Here is a 23,631-nt window from a genome sequence, read left to right on the forward strand (position 1 = left end):
TCAAAAAGTAGAATACATTTGTTATTTGGAGCATAGCTATTTAGTGTTTGCGGATAATTCCGTTGGCAAATACAGTGAACTTATCCAAAGAGGTTACCTAATTATACAGGCGTCTGATGCGCTTCTCAGAGGAGCTATGTCTATTTCGCTCGCACTCGCATAGCTTACCCCATGAGATAATGCAAACGGCTATCGAGCTAGCGCGTCTGAGACGCTCGTATAGTTGAGGCCTAGCAAAGTTATTACAGTAATATTACATACAGATAAATAATATTGGCATCTTCGTTCTGAGTAGAGGTTCTAATAATCATTCAAAACTCAGTAACAGGAAAAACTAGTAATTTGTAAGCATTGGTTGTAACATACACATAAAACATATTTTTTATCAACTCATTGACTAGAGAGCATGATAATATCATGATTGTACACTGCAATAATATTTTTGTAACTCATAACTAAGAGTATTTTCAAATATTTTACTTGTTGGAAATAATATTTATCTCGATGTATTTAGAACAATTATTAGAAATAGTGATTCAGGAAACCATTCAAACTCGGTCAAGATTTTATGGAAACATAAAATATATTTCTAACATGAACGATATTGTACAATATATGAATGTACATTTATAAGCACAACACAGTATAACATATTTCAATGAATTGACAATGATTAAATAAAAAAGTATTTAAAATACAATGTACATATTAACAATGAACAAGTTTTATTTCATTAGTGAAAAAGTATGGATATGCAACAGAGCAAAATATTATATTACAGTACCTTATCAAAATAATTATTGTAAATCTGAATTTTTTTGTGACATAGCCTATCTGTGTACTAATGTCAGTCTTTTTACAAATATCACAACACTGAAATCACACCTATAGTGAGATCCACGTTATAATGGCAGTGGAGAAAGATAGAAGAACAATTGTTGTATATTTTTGTAATATCAATTGTTCATTCTAGTTTAAAATGATCTTATCAAGCAAGAAATTATATTTTCCAATAATTTAATAATGAATTTTCATAATTAAGATGAAATATTTTGTCAATTAATTGTTATTGACATTGTTAAAAGCCAATCTGGCAACAGAGCAAAGCAAGAGAGAGAGCGCTATCCGCTTTGTTGAATGATAGACAAGGATAGCAATACAATTGCTAATCAAACACTGCCATTATAACGTGGATCTCACTATAGAAGTTATGAATGAAAGATATTCTGTTTGTGCATGTATCCTACAATGCCATCTGTGAAGAAAGTTTAAATGTTCTTCACACTCGCCAATCAAATGGTGTTCCTTGACTATTGCTCATAGAAACTAAGAATGAATAGCATCATCGGAATTTCATTCATTCAATCGCTGTTTTTAGAAACGACCTCCGATCGACCTCCGAAGACATATAGTTTCCATGCACCACTCTGTAGAGTGTAGATAGAAGGGTTCACAACTATCAACTTATATATATATATATATATATATATATATATATATATATATATATATATATACATCTACAGAGTGAGTCATATGTATGGGAATCCTTCAATAAGTTGGAGACTGTGGTAAAAATAATACTGTAACTTTCAGGATAATTTATTGATCAAATACTCTACTTTTTGACGTACAACTGAATTTCAACTCTTCATAAGGAGACTTAGGAGTTATAACTCGAATATTTTAAATGTTAACACCCATTGTGTGGTACATCATTTTCAAAGCCTTTATAAAACAAGAAAGATGCCATCAATAAAAATGCTCTATGATACTTGTATCCAAAATGGCGGCTGATTGAGGTTTTAGTTTTTAAAGAAATAATTGATAAAGTTCAATCAGCCGCCATTTTGGATTAAAGTATCATAGAACATTTTTATTGATGTCATTTTTCTCATTTTGAAAAGTGCTTTAAAATGATGAATCACACAACGGGTTTTTACATTCAAAATATTTGAGTTACAACCCCTCAAACTAAAAATTTCAATCAGCCGCCATTTTGGATACAAGTATCATAGAACATTCTAATTGATGCTATCTTTCTTGTTTTAAAAAGGCCTTTAAGACGATGTACCAAACAATGGGTGTTTACATTTGAAAATTAAAATATTCGAGTTACAAACCCTGAGTCTCCTTATGAGGGGTTAAAATTCAGTTGTGCGTCAAAAGGTAGAGTATTTGACCAATAACTTATCCTGAGAGTTACAGCATTATATCTACAACAGTCTCCAACTTATTGAAGGGTTCCCATACACTTGATTCACTCTGTATAAGTAATTACATGATTAGGTAAATATATAGAATCCAAGCATATGATTCACAGTCTTTTTGTATCGACTAGCATAGAATGTTGAGCATTGACCAACTTCTCATAAACTTTGAGGGCAGCCTCCATTTTGGCCCTCTGTTTGACAGTGTTGGTTGATGATGCTCTGTGACACAAATAGGAACAGGTAACAGTGAATGATGATTTCTGGCCTTTCACTTCGCAACAATCGAATTGAGGACGCGCGTTCTGCCATTTCGCTGCATGCTCGTACAACTTGCCGACTGCATTTTTTGGTGGTTGATCCATGGTAAACTCAACATCAACTATCGGTGGTTGTATTCTAAATGAGTCGACATTGATCGACTGATCTTTGCTAAGTATGGCTGCATGGAAATTCTTCAAACACTCTTCAGCCGACTGCGTCCTGGTAGATTTCAGATTGCGGCCTGATGCCTCTCCCTTTACACCGACAAATGAACAAGTGACTTTGAAGCCGCACTCGACTTCTTCTTTAACAAAAACTGGATTTTTTAGCTTCATCTTAGAAGCATATTCAAACATCCAACTAATCGGATTGGAATAAACTATTATGAGTTCCTTTTCTTTGGTTGGAGCAGTTGCATCATCATCTATCATCGATATAACAAATGCTGATTTTCTTAATTCTCTAGCTGGAAATTCGCCTACGTTTGTTGAGGTGTTTTCACTCTTTTCATCTTTCCGAGTGACTGGTGATCCAGCGCTCACCAGTTCATCTGATGTTACTCTTTCTGAAACAGGTTGACTATTCATAAAATCTACGTTGCCTTTCTGTTGTATAGGTTCACATTTATCGACAGAAGCATAATCATCCAAATCCAGTAAGCAGGTCGTAGTCGATGATGAATTTGTAGATTTATGCTTGAAGTTAATCAATTCGTTCAGCTGATGTTCGATAGCAGAGTCAATATCCAGTAGATTGCCAACTTCATGATTTTGACAAGTGCCTGCATCATTTATTTTCTCAGCACTTCTAGGATCCACGTCGAAATCAATTAACGAGGTTGCCATCTTAATTGCTTTGCAGCAAGATTCAATCTGAAAAATACGATGACTTTACTTCTTGAAATCAATACGGATGCTGCACTTTCAAAAACTTGGGAGACGCAGGGACACTCATTCATGACATTGAGTCATAAATTGCAGTAGCATTATGAAAAACAGGCTTAGCCCAAAACTTGTTCTATTCTTGAATAGATGTTGAAAATAGTATCAAATCTATTGGATAATTGATTAGATGTGGATAGTTTACAAAAGTAATTGTTTTTTTCTAATTCAATGGTAAAGTCTTAGGCCGTGTCCACACTGAACAAATGTTCCACAAACATGTTTGTGGAAAAAGTTTGGGCAAATTTTATATTATGTTTGACAAACAATGTTTGTCCGTGGCCAGTGTGGACGCGTCACCGAACAAAATATTTGTAAGTGGGAAGAGCAGGTTTTATGTTTTACAGATGTGAAAACTGAAAATTTTTGGAAAAACAGTATGTTTTTGTTTGACAAACAATGATTGTCCAAACTTTTTAAAATGTTTGTCCCTGAGCTCCTCAACAAACATGTTTACCGAACATGTATGACAAACATTTGTTCAGTGTGGACACGGCTTTAATAATTACCGATACAGCTAATTTCCTACATATTCCATTTCCCAAACATTTTATAATTATTTCCGATAATATTTTTATTCTAATTCTAATTATTAACTTATATTTTAATTTGAATTGAAATAACTTTCAAATTTTCTCCACTAATTGATCGATACTCATGAGTCATTTCATTCTCATTGGAGAGAATCATGATTTAGTATTGATATACGGTATAGTCAATCTTCAATCAGATGGTTCTACTGTTGAATGGTAGATAATGAATATACCGTAATAGTAATATTACAATATAAAACATTTTATTTTCATTTTATATTTTCCTTAAAATGAGAAATATCGAAGGACAAATTTGTCGACGAGCAATTAAAAAAGGAACATTCCTGCCAAATTGAATGAATATTATTCACGCTTTTGGTCGGTAATGCATCACACACCAACATACATACATGCATACATACAGACATAAATATATCCGGTCAAGTTAAAACCTAGACCTCACTAAGCTCGGTCAACAAAAAGTTGTCCTAACAATGGAGCTTTCTAAAGGTTTCCCGAAAAACTCTAATCTTCTCTTCCTTTTACAGTTTTTTCCAGTTCTGCATTTTCCGCAAAATTGAGTCGTAATAATTGATCAAAGAGCCTCTTATTGGTCTCTGGTTGTAGAAGACAAAATTACAACCGGAATACACAGTGGATAAAACCTGAATATCCACAAAATGCCAATTTTTCCAAAAAAAATACTATTTGAAAACTTGTGACTCAGTAGGCCTACTCAAATTGTTAATATTTTAGAGAAAAGAATTGACTTATACATGTTTGGGATAGAAAATACACGAATGACGCATTATCACGTCTGAACCACTGAACTGAATAACTTGAAATTTTGCAAAGATACTAACTTAATTCAAGGAGGATTTTTATGGGCCTATTTTCATTCTTATCAAATAATGAACTAGATTTTTTATAATTTGAAAGAATTTAATCAATTTATCAATCAAATTTTAGGGAAAGGAACCGAAAATTCAAGGATTTCGGAGCACCACAATATTTTTGCAGGTCTGGAAAGTCAACTTTTTTTGTATTGAAGTTGTCCAAAACTCCAGAATCGTTGCACGAGCATTAATAAATCAAGTTAGTTCAGCATTAATTCCTGGGATTACCCTTTTTTCAGTACCTGGTGACTGAAGAATGAATACGATTAGCGTTAGCGAATCAAATTCTGATTGTTCTATTGAAGACATAAGTATGGAAAAAAGAATAAGAAGAAGCAATGATTGAGAGATAACAAAAAACAGACATGCAAAGCAAAATATAAATTATTCGTATTAAAAATGACGTTACAAATAATCGAAAATTAATGAAGTTTTGAGATAGCGTGATAAACCCTTCTAAAACCAGAGTACAAAGCAACATAAGACACCGAACGCCAATAGAGAAAACAATGTCATGCAATACGAATTACAAATATGAAGAAGATGAATATTATTTTTAGGAATCTGATTGTTTGGTTGGGCTTTCATTGTTGCGTAAACTTTGAATCACAAATTGGATAAATTCGTTTTAGGTCTATCGAATTTAATTTGAAACTATTGAATTTAAAACAAATGATTAATAACAATGAGGGTGTGCCTATTTTCATCCTCAATAAATTAAGAATCGTCATGTTAAAAATAGCAAGTTGATCAGTTCATTAGTTCATAAGAAGGGATGCCAATCCCAGGACTGTCAAATTTCAATCCAAGGATCCTGGGTCTGGTCCCGGGATTGAGAGAAAAATTATTTCTTGGAGAAAAATTAATATGGAAAATGTTTTTCTACCGTACTGTTCATGAACTGTATAATAATATTATTATGAACTTTATCATTTTATAATGTGTCACTCATTCACCATTTAGGTGATCTTTTGAATTTTATGAGGGAATTTTTATCCTTTGGACTCCACAAAAAGAAGCTCAAAAAATTCAAACAACTATCAATAATAAAATTTTGCAAAGAATGTCATAATCTCTGAAAGAAAGCTCATAATGATCAAAAAGCTTGTATCCTCTTTCAGCCACACTGGTTATAAGAGCTTATTGGGGCCTCCAAATAGCATTTTTTTATTAGTTAACTTAGTATGCATGTGAAGTCCATTGATTGATCCACCCATTAGTATTTATAATCAATTCACACACTTTATTCTGTGCACTATTATTGTCACTGGGTAATACAGAATGGTGTTAAATTGAAAAGGGTAAATCTTTGTTGTACAAAATTAAAACACTTCCATGACAAAATCGAATATGAGAGAATGTTATTTTTTACAGTAGGCCTACTTTCACTGAATTGATTATTCTGTAATGATTTAAACTGTCAATATAACAATTACGGGGTTAAAATCGTTGGATAGAACGCTAAATATCAAATAATTATTGATTCAAGAACTTTTTCAACAATCAATATAATGTATCATGAACAGATGAATTTTGATGATCTGATCAGAACTAATCTAATGAATTTAATGATGAGAATGAACAACAGGTGCCATTCTACTTCCAAGTGCCTACATCTTTTACTTTCCTTTTACAACCCCAGCACATGAACTCAAATTGACTTGATATAAATTACAGACTTCTGTAATTATAATTTGATTTTGAAGAAATAAAGTAATTTTTATAGTATTGACAACATCAACGTCTTATTCTTTCAATTACTGAGAAATACCACATCTTTTACCATAAATAATCCAAAACTTGTTGTTTCCTTGATTAAAAAATATTTCATGAAACATGAACATTGACGATTGTTGATCATTATAAGAAACTATTTCTCTACAAGGCGCCTTAAACAAGTTTATTTTCACATGGTAGCCTGCTTTATGGATATGGATAAAACTGTAAGTTCTGTGGGATAAAAAAGTAGTTTCCAGAAAATATCTTAGTTACTCTTTCAAGCTTATCACAATGTAAGAAAACAAGCCAAAATCAAACTTACCATGAGTTCTTTGATTTTTGTTTTTTCGAAAGTTAGGCCTATTGCAGTAATTTGCTCCACAGCTGAAACAAAGAATAAAACAGATAATTAACCTCCTAAATAAATGAGAGTATCCCCATTAATTATTGTTAATAATTGTAGATAATATTGTGAATATAAATTAAAATATAAATCTGAGTACCATTTTTAAATTATTTCGTCATAACTTGTTTCGGCTACTAATGTCATATTACCAAGTTTCAAAAGGGTAAACAAAATCATATTTTTATTTATATTATTATTTTAGGCTAGATAAGTTTAAAAATCAGAGAAAATGTGGCAAATTTGTCAAGATTTGTAAATTTTTGATGATCAATAAGGTATAAATTTATAATATAAAATTATTGTTCAACAGTAAATTTGAAATAGGCTGCCTGTCATTTATAAATTATCTGACATTAAAGGTAGGCGCACACAGATCGTCATCGGACGGACGGCACGCATCGGATGATTAGATTTGATGCATTGTTTTCAATTGGAGTGGGCATACCTATCCGCATCTGTATATAGTGAGGTCCACGTTATAATGACAGTATTTGATCAACTTGGGTTTTGCTATCCTTGTTTATCATTCGACAAAGCCGGTGGTACTATCCTTTTCTAGGTCCACAACAATGCAAATTATGTTTTTAACAGTGTAGAAATATAATTAATTAATGAAGAGAATCGGCATCGCTATTCTCCTAACTTTATCCACTGCCATTATAACGTGGACCTCTCACTATAGGTATGCGGACTCCAATTGAAAACAATGCATCAAATCTAATAATCCGATGCGTGCCGTCCGTCCGATGACGATTTGTGTGCGTGTACCTAAGCCAAAGTTTTTTATTGTAGGTTATATGAGCGTCCAAAAGAAAATTCAAAATTACGTCAGTAGTTTTAATTATTATGCTGATTTTCAAGCTTCAAAACTTAATAGGGAATTTGGAAAAGATATTGCATTAGTGGAATGTATTGAGTTCTTTAGTTTAATAATATTATAATATATATATTAAGTACGTAACAGCATTTTCACTTGCACAAACAAAAATAAAATAGGTAGGCTAACCTGAAAATTCTTGAATAGAGAATCTAAATTGGAAGACCTAAATACGTACAGTTTAGCTGACATAAGTAATCCATAAAAACGGAATTTAAATAGTGGAATGTTCAAAAAACTAATTAGAGAAATAGCGTAATCTTATGCAATTTAGATATGGGTAGCAGTACATACAATAATTTGATACGAATATTAATAGTGCAATACTTATAATTTACCTTAAATTCAAGGAAAAATAGAAGTAAATGTAGAAAACTGTTTTACATAAAATAGTACTCAACAAAGAATAATATAACTTAATGTAATCTGCAACTCTGGTTACCAAAACGCTGCTCCATCAAGAATAAACCATCAGTCGACAAACTGCAGGACTTTATTATCAGCAGCAGCAGGAGCAGAATTCAGCATGCAAGGATTCAAGACTCAGAATTATGCATAGTACCGACGGGCGCACAGATTTGTCCAAGCCGAGTACCAACAGGCGTTTATATTTGCCTCGAAAGAAAATGTAATATAATATTACTATAGTGAGGTCCACGTTATAATGACAGTATTTGTATTTGATCAACTTTTGTTTTGCTATCGTTATTTAACAATGTAGAAATATAATCTGGCAAGGCAAAGAATCAGCAACGCTGTTCTCTTATCTTTTTCGGGGCCGCGGAATTGGAAATATCTGGAACTCAAAATATCAATGTTAAATGTCCTATGCTTGAAAACTGTTGCTGGGTGGAACTCCGAATATTTGTCAGACAGCGGAATTGGAAATATCCGGAACTCGAAATATGTTGCTAGGCGGAATTGGGAGTATCTGGAACTCAAATTATTTGTTTATCAGATGGCGGAATTGGAAATATCTGGAACTCAGAATATCAGTGCCAAAGTGAGAGTACTGGTAATGTGTTTGTTATTGAGAAATGGTTCAAGTCTGACTTATTTTCTGGAATGATATGGACTAATTAGCCTACTTAGGGTAATTCATAGCTCATTATATATTAATTTTGAATGGAAATATTGGACTTGAATTTTAAACAGTAGAAACAACTTGGCTGATCTTTTTGGACTTGTTTTTCATTATCAAAATTTTATTCCCAATTCATGCGACCAACTTTTGATTCATTCATTTGATCAACTTTTGTTTTGCTATCGTTATTTAACAATGTAGAAATATAATCTGGCAAGGCAAAGAATCAGCAACGCTGTTCTCTTATCCTTTTCGGGGCCGCGGAATTGTAAACATTCACTGTACGTCCTTGTGGACGCGATCCACGTATGCCTCGGCATTCAAAAAGCTATCTGATTTGCAGACGACACGAAGACATGGTAGATGTAGATTTTCCACAACATGACAATGGCGTCATTCCATCATTGAAGATAGTTATCACAAATTGCAGCAGTATCATTTTATTTCAATGACTTATATAATAAAATCAAAAATAAAACTTGACAAACGATGTTGGTGGGTTGAACGATTGTAGGTTGAAGTAAGGAAATAAATTGCTACATGACATAAGATTGACAATTCAAACTTCATTAGGTTGTCAAAACATTATTTTGTTAATATACTGAATCTAATTCAACTAGTTATCTAAACAATAATGATATCATCATGAGGGAAGCAATAACTCCACAAGAACGATTAGCTCTAACTTTGAGATTCTTGGAATTAGGGGATTCATTTGTTGGTTCCCAATATCTATTCTGAATCTCAAAAAAAGAAAATTTCTACAATAATTCCAGAAGTTTTGATGACCTAATCAAAGCACTTAACACTGTCTCAAACAATTGACAGTCTTCTTTGAGGAAATTAGAAATAAATTGAATCAAATACTGAATTGCTGCCCATTTTGAACTAACTCTGCTCATACACATGACAAAACAAGATTCTCCAAAAGATTAGCTTCAAGATTTACCTTTAAGGGAATACACTAGTTCAAAGTTTGAATAAATCTCTCTATAGATAGCCTAGCTATCTAAAACGAATAATATCATATTGAAGATTACAATTTTAATTAACAACTCTGATAACATGAAACAAACACAAGATGATTTGATAGCCACAGTAAAATAATATTTGAGCTATACTTTCTTGTAGGAACCCTGTAGAGAAGCTTTTTTCACTTAAATTATGCAGTTCTAAATTTGTTAATCATGATACAAATTATATACTCCATGCATGTTTCTATTTAAATATTTGACAATCCACATATCCCACAAAATTACAAAAATCCTACAATTTACAATTAGTTATTGGATCACAATTTGATTTGTCATTCATTAACCTAATTCATTGGAATTAGGTTATGATGTCTTCAATGTTTACGTTTTGCCTCACCCGTATGGCAAAATCGCGTCCACACGTACATTCAATGCTCGCCCGAGGCGCCTTTGAGCACGCCAAAATACCGACAGGGTTCCGGTTCGCCCAAATGCCTCAGCGAACAGTGTCCACACGTGCGAATGCAAGCCCATACACGTATGCTCACCCGAGGCAAACGTACGTGTGTACACCGTTTAAATGTCCTATGCTTGAAAACTGTTGCTGGGTGGAACTCCGAATATTTGTCAGACAGCGGAATTGGAAATATTATATATTCGATATTATTAAATAATATTATATATTAATTTTGAATGGAACATGGACTTTTTTATAACGTGGACTTCACTATAGTAGTTCTATGAACAGTAGACCTCCGTGAGTTCTTTATGTTGGAGAGCAGTGTGGTGAGTGCCTATTTTCTTTTTGATATCTGCCTCAGGGCAGTTGTTTTTCTTTTACTTTTTTGACATGTCCCAGTGGGTTTCACTCTAGTGATCCCTTTTATGGACCTATTCAACTAATAGTTCTGCGAACAGTAGATCTCGCTCATGAATACAACTTTCAATCTAATGAGAAGGGCCAGTACAGTATATTATGAAGATTTAGCCGTGATTGTCATCTATTATTTTCTCCATTGAAAGTGCTATAGAGACACTGTTTCCAGGGACACCGGACTTATCAAGGAGTACCTTTATATCAAATACATACCTTTTAAATGAAAAAGTCTAAGAAATTGTCAAAAAACCACATATTTATTGATACTCAGAAAGACCGGTTTCGGTCATTATCAGAGTTCATCAGAGATTGACAATGGTGTAATTACCGAAACCGGTATTTCTAAGTATCAATGAATCTGTGGTTTTTTGACAATTTCTTGTTTTTTTTTAAATTTAATGTCAATAATTACCACAATATCAACTTCTCAACTACACAAAAAGGAAAAAATTACCTTTATACATTTACATACACATGTTTCTCTACAACTGCAGTATTCAAATTAATTATTTCAATTAATTTGTTAAATCAAATTAATAATAATAAGATGATTCAGTTCAATTATTCTATCTAATCATAATAATTCATTTTACAATGATATATTATCAGAATAAGATAAAACAATATTAGTATTATCTGCAAAAAAAATCTGGCAGGAACGAGAATTGAACCTGGGTCCCACAGTGTGACAGACCACAGTCTAACCGACTCGACCACCATGTGCTCCCAACAATAGAAGCGAAAAAGTATGGGAATGAATTGCTGTATCTTCAAAGACACATCCATTCTGGATTGAGGTTAGTTCGCGGTTTTTTAAGTATTACAAAAAAACAGAGGTTTTATCAAAAATCGATACACATACGTTTCTGCGACTTGTATCAAAGAACTTGCATACCAAATTTCATCCAAATCGGACAATATTTGTGACTGTAACTGGGGTACAAACAAACAAACAAAAGCTGATCGAGTCAAAACTAAGACCTCAGCTTAGCTTCGGTCATTAAAATACTAAATACCTTGCTCACAAATAAACCACAGCCTCCTCTTATACTGTCCATCAGAGTAAATCCTGATTGTATGTCATGTCAGTGAGATATCGGTGTGAAAACAGCTAATGGCTGTAGTGGTTGGTGTATCAAAAATGCTAACATCAAAAGCTAATCTCCTTCAAGAAAAGTTGAAAGCAGAGAAAGTTCAAGAGACAATACTATGTTATTCTAGTTATTTTATTGCATGCGTTATAGCATGCAATCAATAGTTCATTTATTTATTCACATTGGAGACAACGGGTGTCCCCAAAGTCTCCTTAACAATAAAAATTGTACAGATACAGATGAAATAAGTAAAACAATGATAAAAATAATACAAACTCATGCAATAATAAATAGGTAATACAAACAAAAAATACCACCTAATTCAAAAATGGAAAATACAAAGATTTCAAATAGGCCTACTTATGAAAAAAGTAAAAATAAAGCAAATTGAGGATACAAAATTCCAAAACTTATGAAAATTAAAGAATATAATAACAAATAATGAACAAAAATGTTACCAATAGAATAAATAACATTTATAACTGAATGATGTCCCAAACCATATGCACATCCACACTGATACACCAACTATTTATTTGATCAGATCATGCTCACACAAGAGAAAGTGAAATCATTCAAGTATTTAGGCACCCTAATAACAGAAGAGAATAATGTAGCGGAAGAAGTGGATGCTAGGATAATGTCTGGAAATAGGGTGTATTTCGCCCTGCAGAATATCCTGAAGTCCAAGAATGTGTCAAAAAAAGGCAAAATAAAAATTTACACAACAGTTTTAAGAGCAATAGTGACATATGGGGCCGAAGCTTGGACATTGACTACAAAAGAAGAAAGTCTGCTTCAGAGATGGGAAAGAAGGATTTTAAGAAGAATTTTTGGAGCAATCAAGGAAAATGAAATATGGAGGATAAGAACAAATGAGGAACTAGAAAGATTGTTCGAGGAGACCAGTATTTTATCTGTTGTGAAAAGTATGAGGCTAAGATGGGCTAGTCATGTGTGCAGAATGCCGGAAGGGAGGGTGCCAAGAATGGTGCTGGAAGGCAAACCTGGAGGAAGAAGATTACAAGGAAGACCAAGAATAAGTGGTGGGTTGACGATGTGGAAGAGGATTTGCGAAGACTGGGTGTAAGAAGATGGAGAAGAACAGCAGAATGTCGAGAAGGGTGGAAGGATGTGGTTGTGAAGGCTAAGGCTCTACATGGGCTGTAGTGCCAATAATGATGATGATGATGATGCTCACACAAGATTTAATATTATCATTTAATGCTTTCCAGAATTTAGTGCGAGAAAACCAGAAGACATCTAGGTGCCCAGACAAGCTGTTATAAGTTACATTGAGATATTGAATTGCATGCATCATGGCATGCAATTTCCGATCCACTCAACAGCTGATTTATGATGAATAATTCTATAGTCTGATATTTACTCTAATATTGGCGTATGAAGGTGGCTTCTTTTTTCTTTTATATTATCCTTGAAATTCAAAATTTCCAAAAACCTTGTATATATGTCAACGTGTAATTGAAGAAGGGACATACCTGTCAAATTTCATAAAAATATATTATTGCGTTTTGCCGTAAATGTGCAACATATAAACATTTAAACATTAAGAGAAATGCCAAACCATTGATTTAAATCTTAGACCTCACTTCGCTCGGTCAATAAATTATTATTTATATTATAGTATTTTGAGAGTAATTTCATCTTCCAACCCCACCAATATGGATTGGATTCCATCAGGAGAGATCAACCACAGGAGCTTTGTGGTATTTAGTGGAGTCGGTTCTTGGGGCAATGGAGGGCAGGCAGTTGCAGTCTCTGTTGCTTTATGTGATTTGACCAAGGCATTTGACTGTGTCTTGCATGACATACTATTGAGTGAAATGAAGAGGTATGAGATAAGTGGAGTTCCCCTGAAAACCATGGAGGATTACCTCTCCAATAGAATGCATGTCACATCTGTGAATGGTGAAGAATCACGGTCGAAGGAGGTGATCTATGGAGTGCCGCAAGGATCGATTCTTGGTCCTCTGTTGTTCCTTGTATTCATCAACGACTTCAGTGTGCCTTATTATTTGCTGATGATACCACCCTGCTGGCCCAGGATGAGGACCCCCAAACTGCTGTTGCCCAGTCTAATCTTCTTGTAGAAGAGGCTTGTCAGTGTTTTAAATCAAACAAACTGTTTCTAAATGAAGGGAAAACACATAACCTCTTGTGAATCTTAATGCATGGTGAGGCGGAGGTCAAACTCTTGGGTTTTGTGATGGATCCCACTCTAGCGTGGGATCAACATATTGGCATGCTGTGCAATCGACTGTCCAGGGTGACATTTTTGAAGTGGAAGCTGAAGCAACATGTGCCTACCATGGGCTGTTCCATAGTCATGTAAGCTACGGAATAGTACTATGGGGCCATGCGGGTAGCTGTGAAAGGATTCTCCTTCTATAGAAGAGAGTTCTTCATGTCATCACGTCATCACATTACCTGAAGCACTGCCGGCCAATCTTCAAACGTCTGAAAATACTGACAGTGTACAGTCAGTACATGTATAGCTCCCTACGGCTCCTAAGGAGTGAGGTTCATGCCAACCAGGAGAGGGGCCAGCTGCACCACCACAATACCAGAAGATGGGGCAACATTGACCTGCCCTACTCCAGACTATCAAAAGCACACGAATGCTACCCCTCACTGATGCTAAAATAATTGTTAATTGCTAAAATCGAGCATTAGCTACAGCTCATTGTCATTTGTTACTATTCCTTTTTAAAAATCATTAAGATTGAATTTTTCAGCAGTAACTTTATTATTGTAGCACTTAAAATTTATATTCTCAATTCAGGTATCATTAATAATACCTTTCGATTATTGTCAGGCTTCAATGGTCATTAATGTCATTGACCTAATTTCATTTAAATTTTGTATTTTTCTAACGTTTTTTATTACATGTTGTAATTGTCCCAAGATTTTATTCGATTCAATCTACTTACACTTGTTTTTGTATGTGGCCATCTGCCTATTATTTTATTAATATTAAATCTCATCTTGTTGACTCATTTTGTCTTTTATTGGCATACTTACCACACTTCAAGCTATCAGTATTTTTATGCACAGAATTCAGAGATTTATTTGTAGGTATTAATACCAACTATCATTCACAGTCCACTGCCCTGACTTTGGATTCTGTCAGCACCTTATCATTCATTGAATTATTTGAAAATGTCAAGTGGATACCAGAGTGATCTGAGAAATTGAAATTCAGTATTTTCAAATGAATGTATTGTTTGTCGACTGTGGTGATGTAATTATCCAGACATGCTTTCTCTCGTGTAGGCAACATATTCAAGTTATCCATGTTAAATTCGCTTAGGAGGTTTTTGAACTTCTGCACACTGGATTGCTCTGTTGCTACATCAAAATGAGCATTGTAGTGCCCACCAATAAATATTTCCTGCTTAAACTTGAATAGGTGGAAAAGAAAATGCTCCAACTTTTCCATAAAAAGAATAGGGTCTCTGATGGTGATCTGTATATGCTCACTAAGATCATTTTGTACTCCTTTAGGTGAACCGCTGCTGCTTCAAATGTAAGTTCCTCGCATATCCAAGCTAAGTCAATCTCTTCATAGTTTGAATTATGTTCTAAGTTCACCGCTACTCCTCCTCTTGAGTGATCTTTTCTGCAGTAGCTTGATGCCAGGACGTAGTTATCAATCACCTCATATCTCAAAGCATCATTCCGCTTCCAGTGCTCACTAAAACACATTACCGTACACTAAAATCGTGCTGACCAGCCAAGTGGGAGAGAATGTTCAATTTTCCTGAGATTTCTTGTAAGTTCAAAAAAAGAACTCTTTGCTGGTAGTCAGCATCATAGATAAAGGATAAGCATAAGTATTTGTTGTCTCTATATTTCTTGTTTCTGTCAGCATTCTCATCCAGAGTTGCATTAGTTTGTAACGGGCTACTAAAATCTGGCTCTGATAGCGATATATCATTACCTATCACCTCATGTCTAAAAAATGTTTCCCATGTAAAGGAATAGCCTGCTCAGAGACACAGTTTTTTTGTACTCCTGATGAAAAACTGTCTCAAAGTTTATTATCTTCTGTGCCGAGCACTATTTTTAATTTCAGGCCTTTTCCCAAGTTATAATAGTAAATTTAATATGCAATAGACTAGAGCCATTATTGTGAGTTAGCGAAATAAATTATTTTCTCTCTCTCTCTATTATGAATGGCCATGACTTCGAGTTTCCCATGATAGATATTTAAAAATTGTAGCTCCAAGTCGTCGAGGAATGTAGATTATGGAATTATCTCTAAAACTTAGCCTTCCTGTCGCGACATAGTGTGCGATAAGTTGGAAAACAGGAAGCATTGAAATTATAACAAACTACCGATTTGGCAGTTACTATTTGGTCCAAAGGCTCTAGAAGCCACGCGACGATTGGTCAAATTGATTCCCTTCGCCCAATAGGAGACCTGTTTCTAAATACAGTAGTGGGGGGATTCCCCAGCCGCGAGACCAGATTACGTTTCGGAGGACACTTTGCTAGGAGCACTACGAGAGTAAAGATGTAGTCATTATGTTTCACCCTTTTTGGGCAAGTTTACAAGTTTATATCATTAGTTAATGTAGGAGCTAGTTTTATTTTTATTAAAGTTTAAATTTTCTAGTAGTGCCATGTTGAAATTAATTTGTTATTTTATGACTGATATTGTTTGGTTTTGTGACGTATTGCTATCTAAACGAAGGATAGTAATGCGCCCCCGAATCAGATGGAGAATGTCAACAAAGTAACATGAAATTGTTGTTTCTGTTGTTCGATTTTAGTTGCCAATGTTTATTGAAGCTGTTTGTATTTTTCAATTATTTCAAATTGTAGTGTTATTCTATAGTAGAAACCTATTAAATCAGGCATGGCAAGATTAATTGAAGTTTTCTTGACTCTAGCCCGTTCACCTGCATGAATTAGGTATAGACTCAGGTATTTTCTAGATGTGTCGGCCTATTTCTAAATTCTAAATGTTATTCAAAATTATCTTCTTTATCATCTTTTAAAAGGTCAGGCACACAACTGCGCCACTCTGCTGTCTAGAGATATTTGAATCTCTGGAATTCAAATTTTCTAAAAAATTAAATTTTTCATAACTTACTCTAATCATACTAAATCAATTTTTCTGAGTCTATTCGGTAATTGAAAAATCATGCTGTGAACGATTTGACGGTCAGGATTTTTGGGTTTGGAGTTGAATGAATAATTTATAGTTGCTACTCCAATTTTTCCGAAGTTTAAATAATTGTAGATGAAACAGGAAAGTCATTCAGTTATGTTAATCCATTAAAATGAAAATCTTTTGAAGTGCTTGAAGATAAAGTCAGGTATCATTGAAGCTTAAGTTGAAAGTATCCTAAAACTTCATATTGAAATTGATTATTGAGAAATTAAAGGTTTAACGTTAGAATAAAAATTAGTAGAAGAAACTAGGATATGTGAGAAACAGCTGATTCTAAGTGCTGAATGAATTTTTGTATTCTGTAATTCCGTGAATGATGATAGAAATTATTGTAATGTCAACGTATGTATTCTGGTCTCACGTCTGGTAGTTGAATATCATTATAGTAGTAGTGAAAGTGAATATTGAGATTTTAAAGGTCAACCCAAGTAAATTAGGAAAATTCGGAAATTATTATGGGAGAATGTTCGAGGAAAATAGGAAATTTTTTTGAAAAGTTTAGGTAAATTGAAGGTAAGCAGAGAATAAATAGGAAACCCTTTGATTAGTTATTGTTGATAAGCACTTTTGAAAAGTTGATGAGTAGTTTTGGTCTTGAGATGTTTAAACTAAATAATTAGATATTGTAGATTAAAGTTGAAACAATGATCAAAATATTTACACAGTTTAGCAATCTCCGTATTAACCTTCTCTACCTCTTGATTGATGCATGACCAATCTGCCAAGTTGTGACGATGGGGTACAGAGCAAATGATAACTTTCGATTGTCGAAGTTCTTTTTGTTTTTTTCGCAGATTTATCAAAAAATCCTTCACTTCATTTCTTCCAACATCATATGTTCCACCCAGCAAGAATACACAGTCGTTTGATCGAATATCAGTACAATTGTCTTGTCCTACATACTCAAATTTAGCTCCAGATTTGATGGTCGAAACAACTGAATAGTCACTAATCTTACTGATAATATTGTTCAAATTTCGTCCATGACTGTCTGCAAATAAATGGATTCTTCCAAATCTTCTTTTCCGTTGTTCGTGAGATTTAGGCTAGTAGTGTTTTCAACCTTTTTTTTAGTCAAAAAAATTATGGAATGTTGGAATATGGGAAGTTCTACATTTATGGAAGTTTATTATAGAAAAATATAATTTTTTGCTCAATAAAATATATTTGATTATTTTAAAAAAGAATGAACAGTCAATATTACATCATTAAAACCTGTATGAGCTACCGTCATACATTGACAAGACAGAGGATCAGCAACGTTGTTCTCCTATCTTTCTCCACTCCCATTATAACGTGGACCTTACTTTTGTAATGAGCTGAAATCTTGAGGATCTGAGACCAAATGATTGATCATCTCATTTCCCAATCAGCTGATTTGAGATAAAATTGAAGCAGGAAATGTCACCTAATTTTTGATCAGCTGTGCGCTGCCGCTGATCAAATAGCCTAACCTCTAATCTCATTTATTTCAATTTTATTCTTAAAACATTTGACTGTGGTTGACATAACTAATAACTACGTTCAATTTTAATCTTCAATGTGTTTCAAGTAATTCATTGATAAGTGGGACTGATAAGACAGAACATACTTTTCTCTAGCAAAGTATAATTCACATTTGCCTTTTTTTATGAATTTAATTGTTTCCACAGTATTTTAATGTTTCTATATTAGACTTTTGATATTTATAACACAATAACACTTTTTGTCAGTATTGCTAAATTTGGTTGAACAATCAAGTGAGTCTACGAATATATGTAATTAATAGTGCTTCATAATTTATAATACAACTTAGGCTATTTATTTATCACAATTAATTGAAAGTCGTTTCAAATTTAATGCCTCTTATCTAGATTATTATTTAAATCCGTTGATATAATCGTATTGTTATCAATAGACTATTTTGATAATTATATAAACATGGATTATGTCACTCACTTGTCAAAAGTTCAACAGTTGTTTCTTATCTTTGTCAAACGGCGTGAAGAGATATTAAAATGTCGCATATTTCAGACGAGCAGTAATAGTCTGATAATATTAATTACTTTTTGTCGTAGATGCTAATTGCTGACTGCTGTTTTAGAAGTTTGGCGAGGCGGTTATTGGTGTCTTCGAATTTATTTGAGACAGTGGCTGCTCGTAAACTATCATCCAATATGTCCAAGGAGAAATTTCAGCTGCCCGATCGTTACAAAACTGTGGGAAACAGTGTATGGTTAGTAAATAAATATTGAAATTAATATTTGATTTGGTATTTCTAAAAATGTTTCACCAGTAAGAATAAATTTCTGAATACCTCAAAACATATTTAATTATTCAATGATCAAGGTTATGACTATTTTATAATATTTGTAAAAGCCATACTCTAATTTAATTTGAAAATAATTTTTAAAAAGTTTAAATTGCACTTGAAAAAATAGCTTAGGCAAGTTTGTTTAAAGCAGGCTTATTTCATTGAATGAACTTGACTGTCTTGATACGAATTATTCAACGTTATATTCTTCACATCACCATTAACTGCAATAGTTGATAAACTAGTAACTTCAGGGTAGTGCTTTGTATGTTGGGCCAATTAGAATGTGACAATTAATATCATTTTATGATTTTGAAACAAAATTATAGATTGGTCATGGAAAACGATAAAACTATAGACATCAGCCATAAACAACTACTATAGACCCAAATCAATCATTCCTGTGTTGGGTAAGGTATTCGAGACCCTAATGAAGTAACAGCTTGTATTACATCTCGAGAGAATTAACCTTTTCTCTGATACACATCATGGCTTTGGAAGCCACTTCTACAGCTGTCTCAGAAATGATTGATTATATTGTAGATCCCTTTGAGGAGAGGGATTTTGTGCACTTGGTCCTTGCTGATCTGAGCAAGGCCTTTGATTGTGTGCCTCATGGAATCCTTCTTGAAAAGCTCTCTAGTTATTGACTTGGTGGTATGGTGCTTGTGACCCTTAAGTCCTACTTGACTGGAAGAAAGCAGATCATTTTCTTTGGAGGTGCTCACTTTCAGCCAATGCAGGTTGATCATGGCGTACTAAAAGGGATTGGTGATAACCCAAACTTTTCCTGGTCAATGATGTTGGGCTCCTTGGGCCGGCGCTGATGTTTGCAGATGGCACCACAATCCTATCCAGAGGGCGGATGGTTCAGCAGGCTGGTTTGCAGGCGCAATCAGGTTTTTGATAACGCCAAGTTGTGGTTTGAGAGAAATAGGCTCTGCTTGAATGAGGGGAAGACTCAGCATCTAGTCTGTATTCTTTGCAGCCTTGCTGACTCAGCTCATAAATCACCAGTGAAACTCCAGGGACTTGTTTCAAATCGATTCAAAGTTAACATGGACAGGCCACATTGAGTTTGCACCAGGCTGGCACGGGCAGTCTACTTACTGCGTAGACTCAGAGCCCTCCTCAGCAGAAAATATTCGGTGTACTTTGCCCTTATGAAAATCAAACTTTTTCTACATAATGAATAATCATTTCTAGAATATTTCATTTTAATTAATCGCTTTATCGTTGATCTCAAATAAATGGTTAGTAATTTTTAAATTAGCTGTTTGTTCGAATGATAGCTAGCATTACTCTAGCTCTAGTAGGTCGACTGAACTTACTTGTAATTTGAAAGAATTGTCAACTTTTTCATTTCAAAGGCAATCTCATTCTACTGTCTAGATTTATAACAATCAATTCATCTAAAATGTAATTTAAATTCTTATCTGTGTTCTTTAAAAATCATCATCTCATTGATGCATTATTTTCTTATTTATCATCATTGATGATATATTATTTTATTCCAAGAATTAAAATTCATTCATTCATATTTATTCATTTATCTGTGTTCTTATAAAAACTCGTTTTCATCTCATGATACATGGTCATATCATTTTATCCTAGGAACTAAAAATCATCTATCCATCTGTGTTCTTGAAAATTTTTTCATCTCATTGTTACTTGGTCATATTATTCTATTCCATGAACTAAATTCATTCCATTCATTCAAATTTATTTATCTATCTGTATTCTTGAAAACATCATTTCCATCTAATATTGATTGATACATGGTGATATTATTATATTCCAGGAATGAGTTTACTCAGTTGGCTATCGAACATAAACCATTAAATTTGGGACAAGGATTTCCAGACTTTCCAGCCCCTGATTACGTTACTAAAGCACTTGCAGATGTCGCCGCTGGAGAGGAAGCACTTCTCCATCAATATACTAGAGGATTTGTAAGTAATTGCAATATTTTCTCAAAAAATACAGAATGCACATTATTATTTAGCTACTCAAAAGAAATAGTTCGTTTGAATTTACTTAATTAGTTTAATAACCAAAGGCAGATAGCGCCTTTACGTGCAAATTTATTTGAAAATTCAACACTGTACAACACATGGCTTAAGTCGACTCAATACGACTGCAGTTTAAAAATTTTCCGACCCAACCATGAATATGACAACCCTGGTTGGTAATCTTTTTGGTAAAATTTCAATCGTTACTCACTTAAATTTCAGGCATTCGGACTTATTATTCAATCTACAGTCTTTTGTAACATAAGATTTAATATTGTGCTACAAAATTCAGTGTGCAACTATTAAAATATATCGAAAATGTTACACTGGGTCTTGTTTACAAAGTTTGTCATCTTCATGGTTAGGTCGAAACTTTTTAATTGACGTGAACCTTGGTTGCCAAATAATAAATCACGATATATGAAATACAAACAAATGGTTTATTCATAAAACTATAACAACAAATTCAAAAGATATATGTGAGTTGATAATTGGATTTTAACAACAAATAATTCAAACTCAAATGTGTTTGAAATCTTAATGCGCGCTCTGCACTAAAAGACGCCCTATAAAAATAACTTGGTGACGTCAGTCACTCCAGTATAAATGTTAATATGTATATGACAACTGCATACAAAACTCAATGCTGAAATTTCTACAAGATAAATGAAGTAGATGTGAAATACTATAATGCATAGTCAAATCCTAATCGTAAGAATATTGTACATAATATTTGCTAATTAATGATGATTTATTACCATTCGACCCATGTAGTCTATAGGAGATAAGAACGATAATGATCATGCCAATAATTTATGGCTGATTTTATGAACCATAAAAACTTTTTCATATATATATATATATATATATATATATATATAATATTGTTTGTGTTACCGCAATGAAAAGTTTTTATGGTTCATAAAATCAGCCATAAAACCATAAAAACTTATATATATATATATTATATATATATATATATATATATATATATATATATAATATATATATATATATATATATATATATATATATATAATATTGTTTGTGTTACCGCAATGAAAAGTTTTTATGGTTCATAAAATCTATATATATAAGTTAAGATTGCAATTAATCAAATAGTCTTTTTAAAAAATGAATTTATTTGTTAACCACATATTACAATAATTTTATATCTCGCGATAGAGCTCCGTTCGCTATGTCCGCTAGCTTGGAACTGACTACTAAATACAATGTTACCTTCCACTACAACTATGCTACATCAACAATAATGGAATGAGGAGTGCTGACTATATAAGTAATTAGCTATATAACTCCTCCATCCCTAAAAAGAACTTCGGGGGTAGGGTTGTTAACAATGTTTACATTGGGTGAAACTTTTCTACTTAGATAACAATACAATAGAACAATTGACATTAGAATAAAGATTACATACAAAATAATTGTCCAAAAACTTATGTTTGTAGTGAAAATACTTTCTTCCCTTATGGGGGTGTACTTGTTAACAGCAATCGGATTAAAATTAAGATGTTCTAAATTAATTGTGAATTCTGGTTCTTGGTCTTCATTCATACTATTGATAACGTTGGCTAGGTTCAATAACTTAGGTCGATATTTTGATTCAGACAAATGATTAAGTATTTTACCATTATAATAATATGTATTGTTGTTGCTATTAATTAAATAAACTCCTTTTACAGATTTTGTTATCGTTTCTGCTTGCTTGTCAATTTTTATGTTTTCTTCATTTGGAAAGATACACAAATAGCTATTCAATTCTGGAATCCATTTTACAATACTATTACCTATTTTCATCTTACTATATTTACAGTTTGATGTAGTTCCTGATTCAATAATTTCTTTTTCACATTTCAATTTGTCATTACATAAACTTTCTACAGAACAAATAAAATTTGAACTTGTTTTTCTAGTGCATTCACTAGTTAGACCTTCAATTGATATTTCTTTCTTATTATAATTATCGTTTGACTTGAGTAAGTATCTGACCTTAGGAACAATAGTTACATATCCATTTTGAAACATACTAGGTACAGAAAACAACTTGTATAAGTTATAATTTGATTCATCTACGATTGGTAAGTTCAAGAAGTAAATGATTTCTTTAGACGTTAGTTTACAGTTTACATTTATCAAATTTTCGAATTCCCACATATTTTTCAATTCAGGTTTCAATGGTAATTTATTCTGATAGTAACCAGCAATCTTGGTTATCTGATAAAACAATTCTTTA

General features: G+C 33.1%; 2 protein-coding genes across 6 annotated transcripts; one reads left to right on the forward strand and one right to left on the reverse strand.

The window, feature by feature from the left end:
* Positions 1-2,192: 2,192 nt before the first annotated feature.
* On the reverse strand, positions 2,193-8,353 carry LOC111049052. Of its 2 annotated transcripts, none has more exons than XM_039444322.1 (3): positions 8,185-8,353; positions 6,886-6,947; positions 2,193-3,346 (listed from the first exon to the last, which is right to left on the reverse strand). In XM_039444322.1, the coding sequence occupies exons 2-3, from the start codon at positions 6,886-6,888 to the stop codon at positions 2,318-2,320; spliced, it is 1,032 nt and encodes a 343-aa protein (XP_039300256.1). In that variant the 5' UTR covers positions 6,889-6,947; positions 8,185-8,353; the 3' UTR covers positions 2,193-2,317. The 2 variants fall into 2 exon arrangements, with proteins under 2 accessions (XP_039300256.1, XP_039300255.1); XM_039444321.1 differs by having other exon boundaries at positions 8,289-8,349.
* Positions 8,354-18,497: 10,144 nt separating this feature from the next.
* Positions 18,498-21,428, forward strand: LOC120355690 (kynurenine--oxoglutarate transaminase 3-like). 4 transcript variants are annotated; one of them, XM_039444319.1, is made up of 3 exons: positions 18,498-18,814; positions 19,159-19,290; positions 21,170-21,428. In XM_039444319.1, exons 2-3 carry the CDS (start codon positions 19,232-19,234, stop codon positions 21,411-21,413), a joined length of 303 nt encoding a protein of 100 aa, XP_039300253.1. In that variant the 5' UTR covers positions 18,498-18,814; positions 19,159-19,231; the 3' UTR covers positions 21,414-21,428. The 4 variants fall into 4 exon arrangements, with proteins under 4 accessions (XP_039300253.1, XP_039300254.1, XP_039300250.1 ...); XM_039444320.1 differs by having other exon boundaries at positions 18,498-18,680; XM_039444316.1 differs by having other exon boundaries at positions 18,499-18,814; positions 19,133-19,290.
* Positions 21,429-23,631: the final 2,203 nt, after the last annotated feature.

The sequence above is a fragment of the Nilaparvata lugens genome, unplaced genomic scaffold (assembly GCF_014356525.2).
Source record: "Nilaparvata lugens isolate BPH unplaced genomic scaffold, ASM1435652v1 scaffold4251, whole genome shotgun sequence".
Classification (NCBI taxonomy): Eukaryota; Metazoa; Arthropoda; class Insecta; order Hemiptera; family Delphacidae; genus Nilaparvata; species Nilaparvata lugens.

Excerpts from the sequence above, each read along its gene's own strand:
- LOC120355690 (XM_039444316.1), top strand. The coding sequence starts at position 19,133 with ATGCTAATTGCTGACTGCTGTTTTAGAAGTTTGGCGAGGCGGTTATTG. Across the intron at positions 19,291-21,169 it reads ACTGTGGGAAACAGTGTATG|GAATGAGTTTACTCAGTTGG; the intron begins GTTAGTAAATAA and ends ATTATATTCCAG.
- LOC111049052 (XM_039444321.1), bottom strand. Across the intron at positions 3,347-6,885 it reads CAAAAATCAAAGAACTCATG|ATTGAATCTTGCTGCAAAGC; the intron begins GTAAGTTTGATT and ends CGTATTTTTCAG.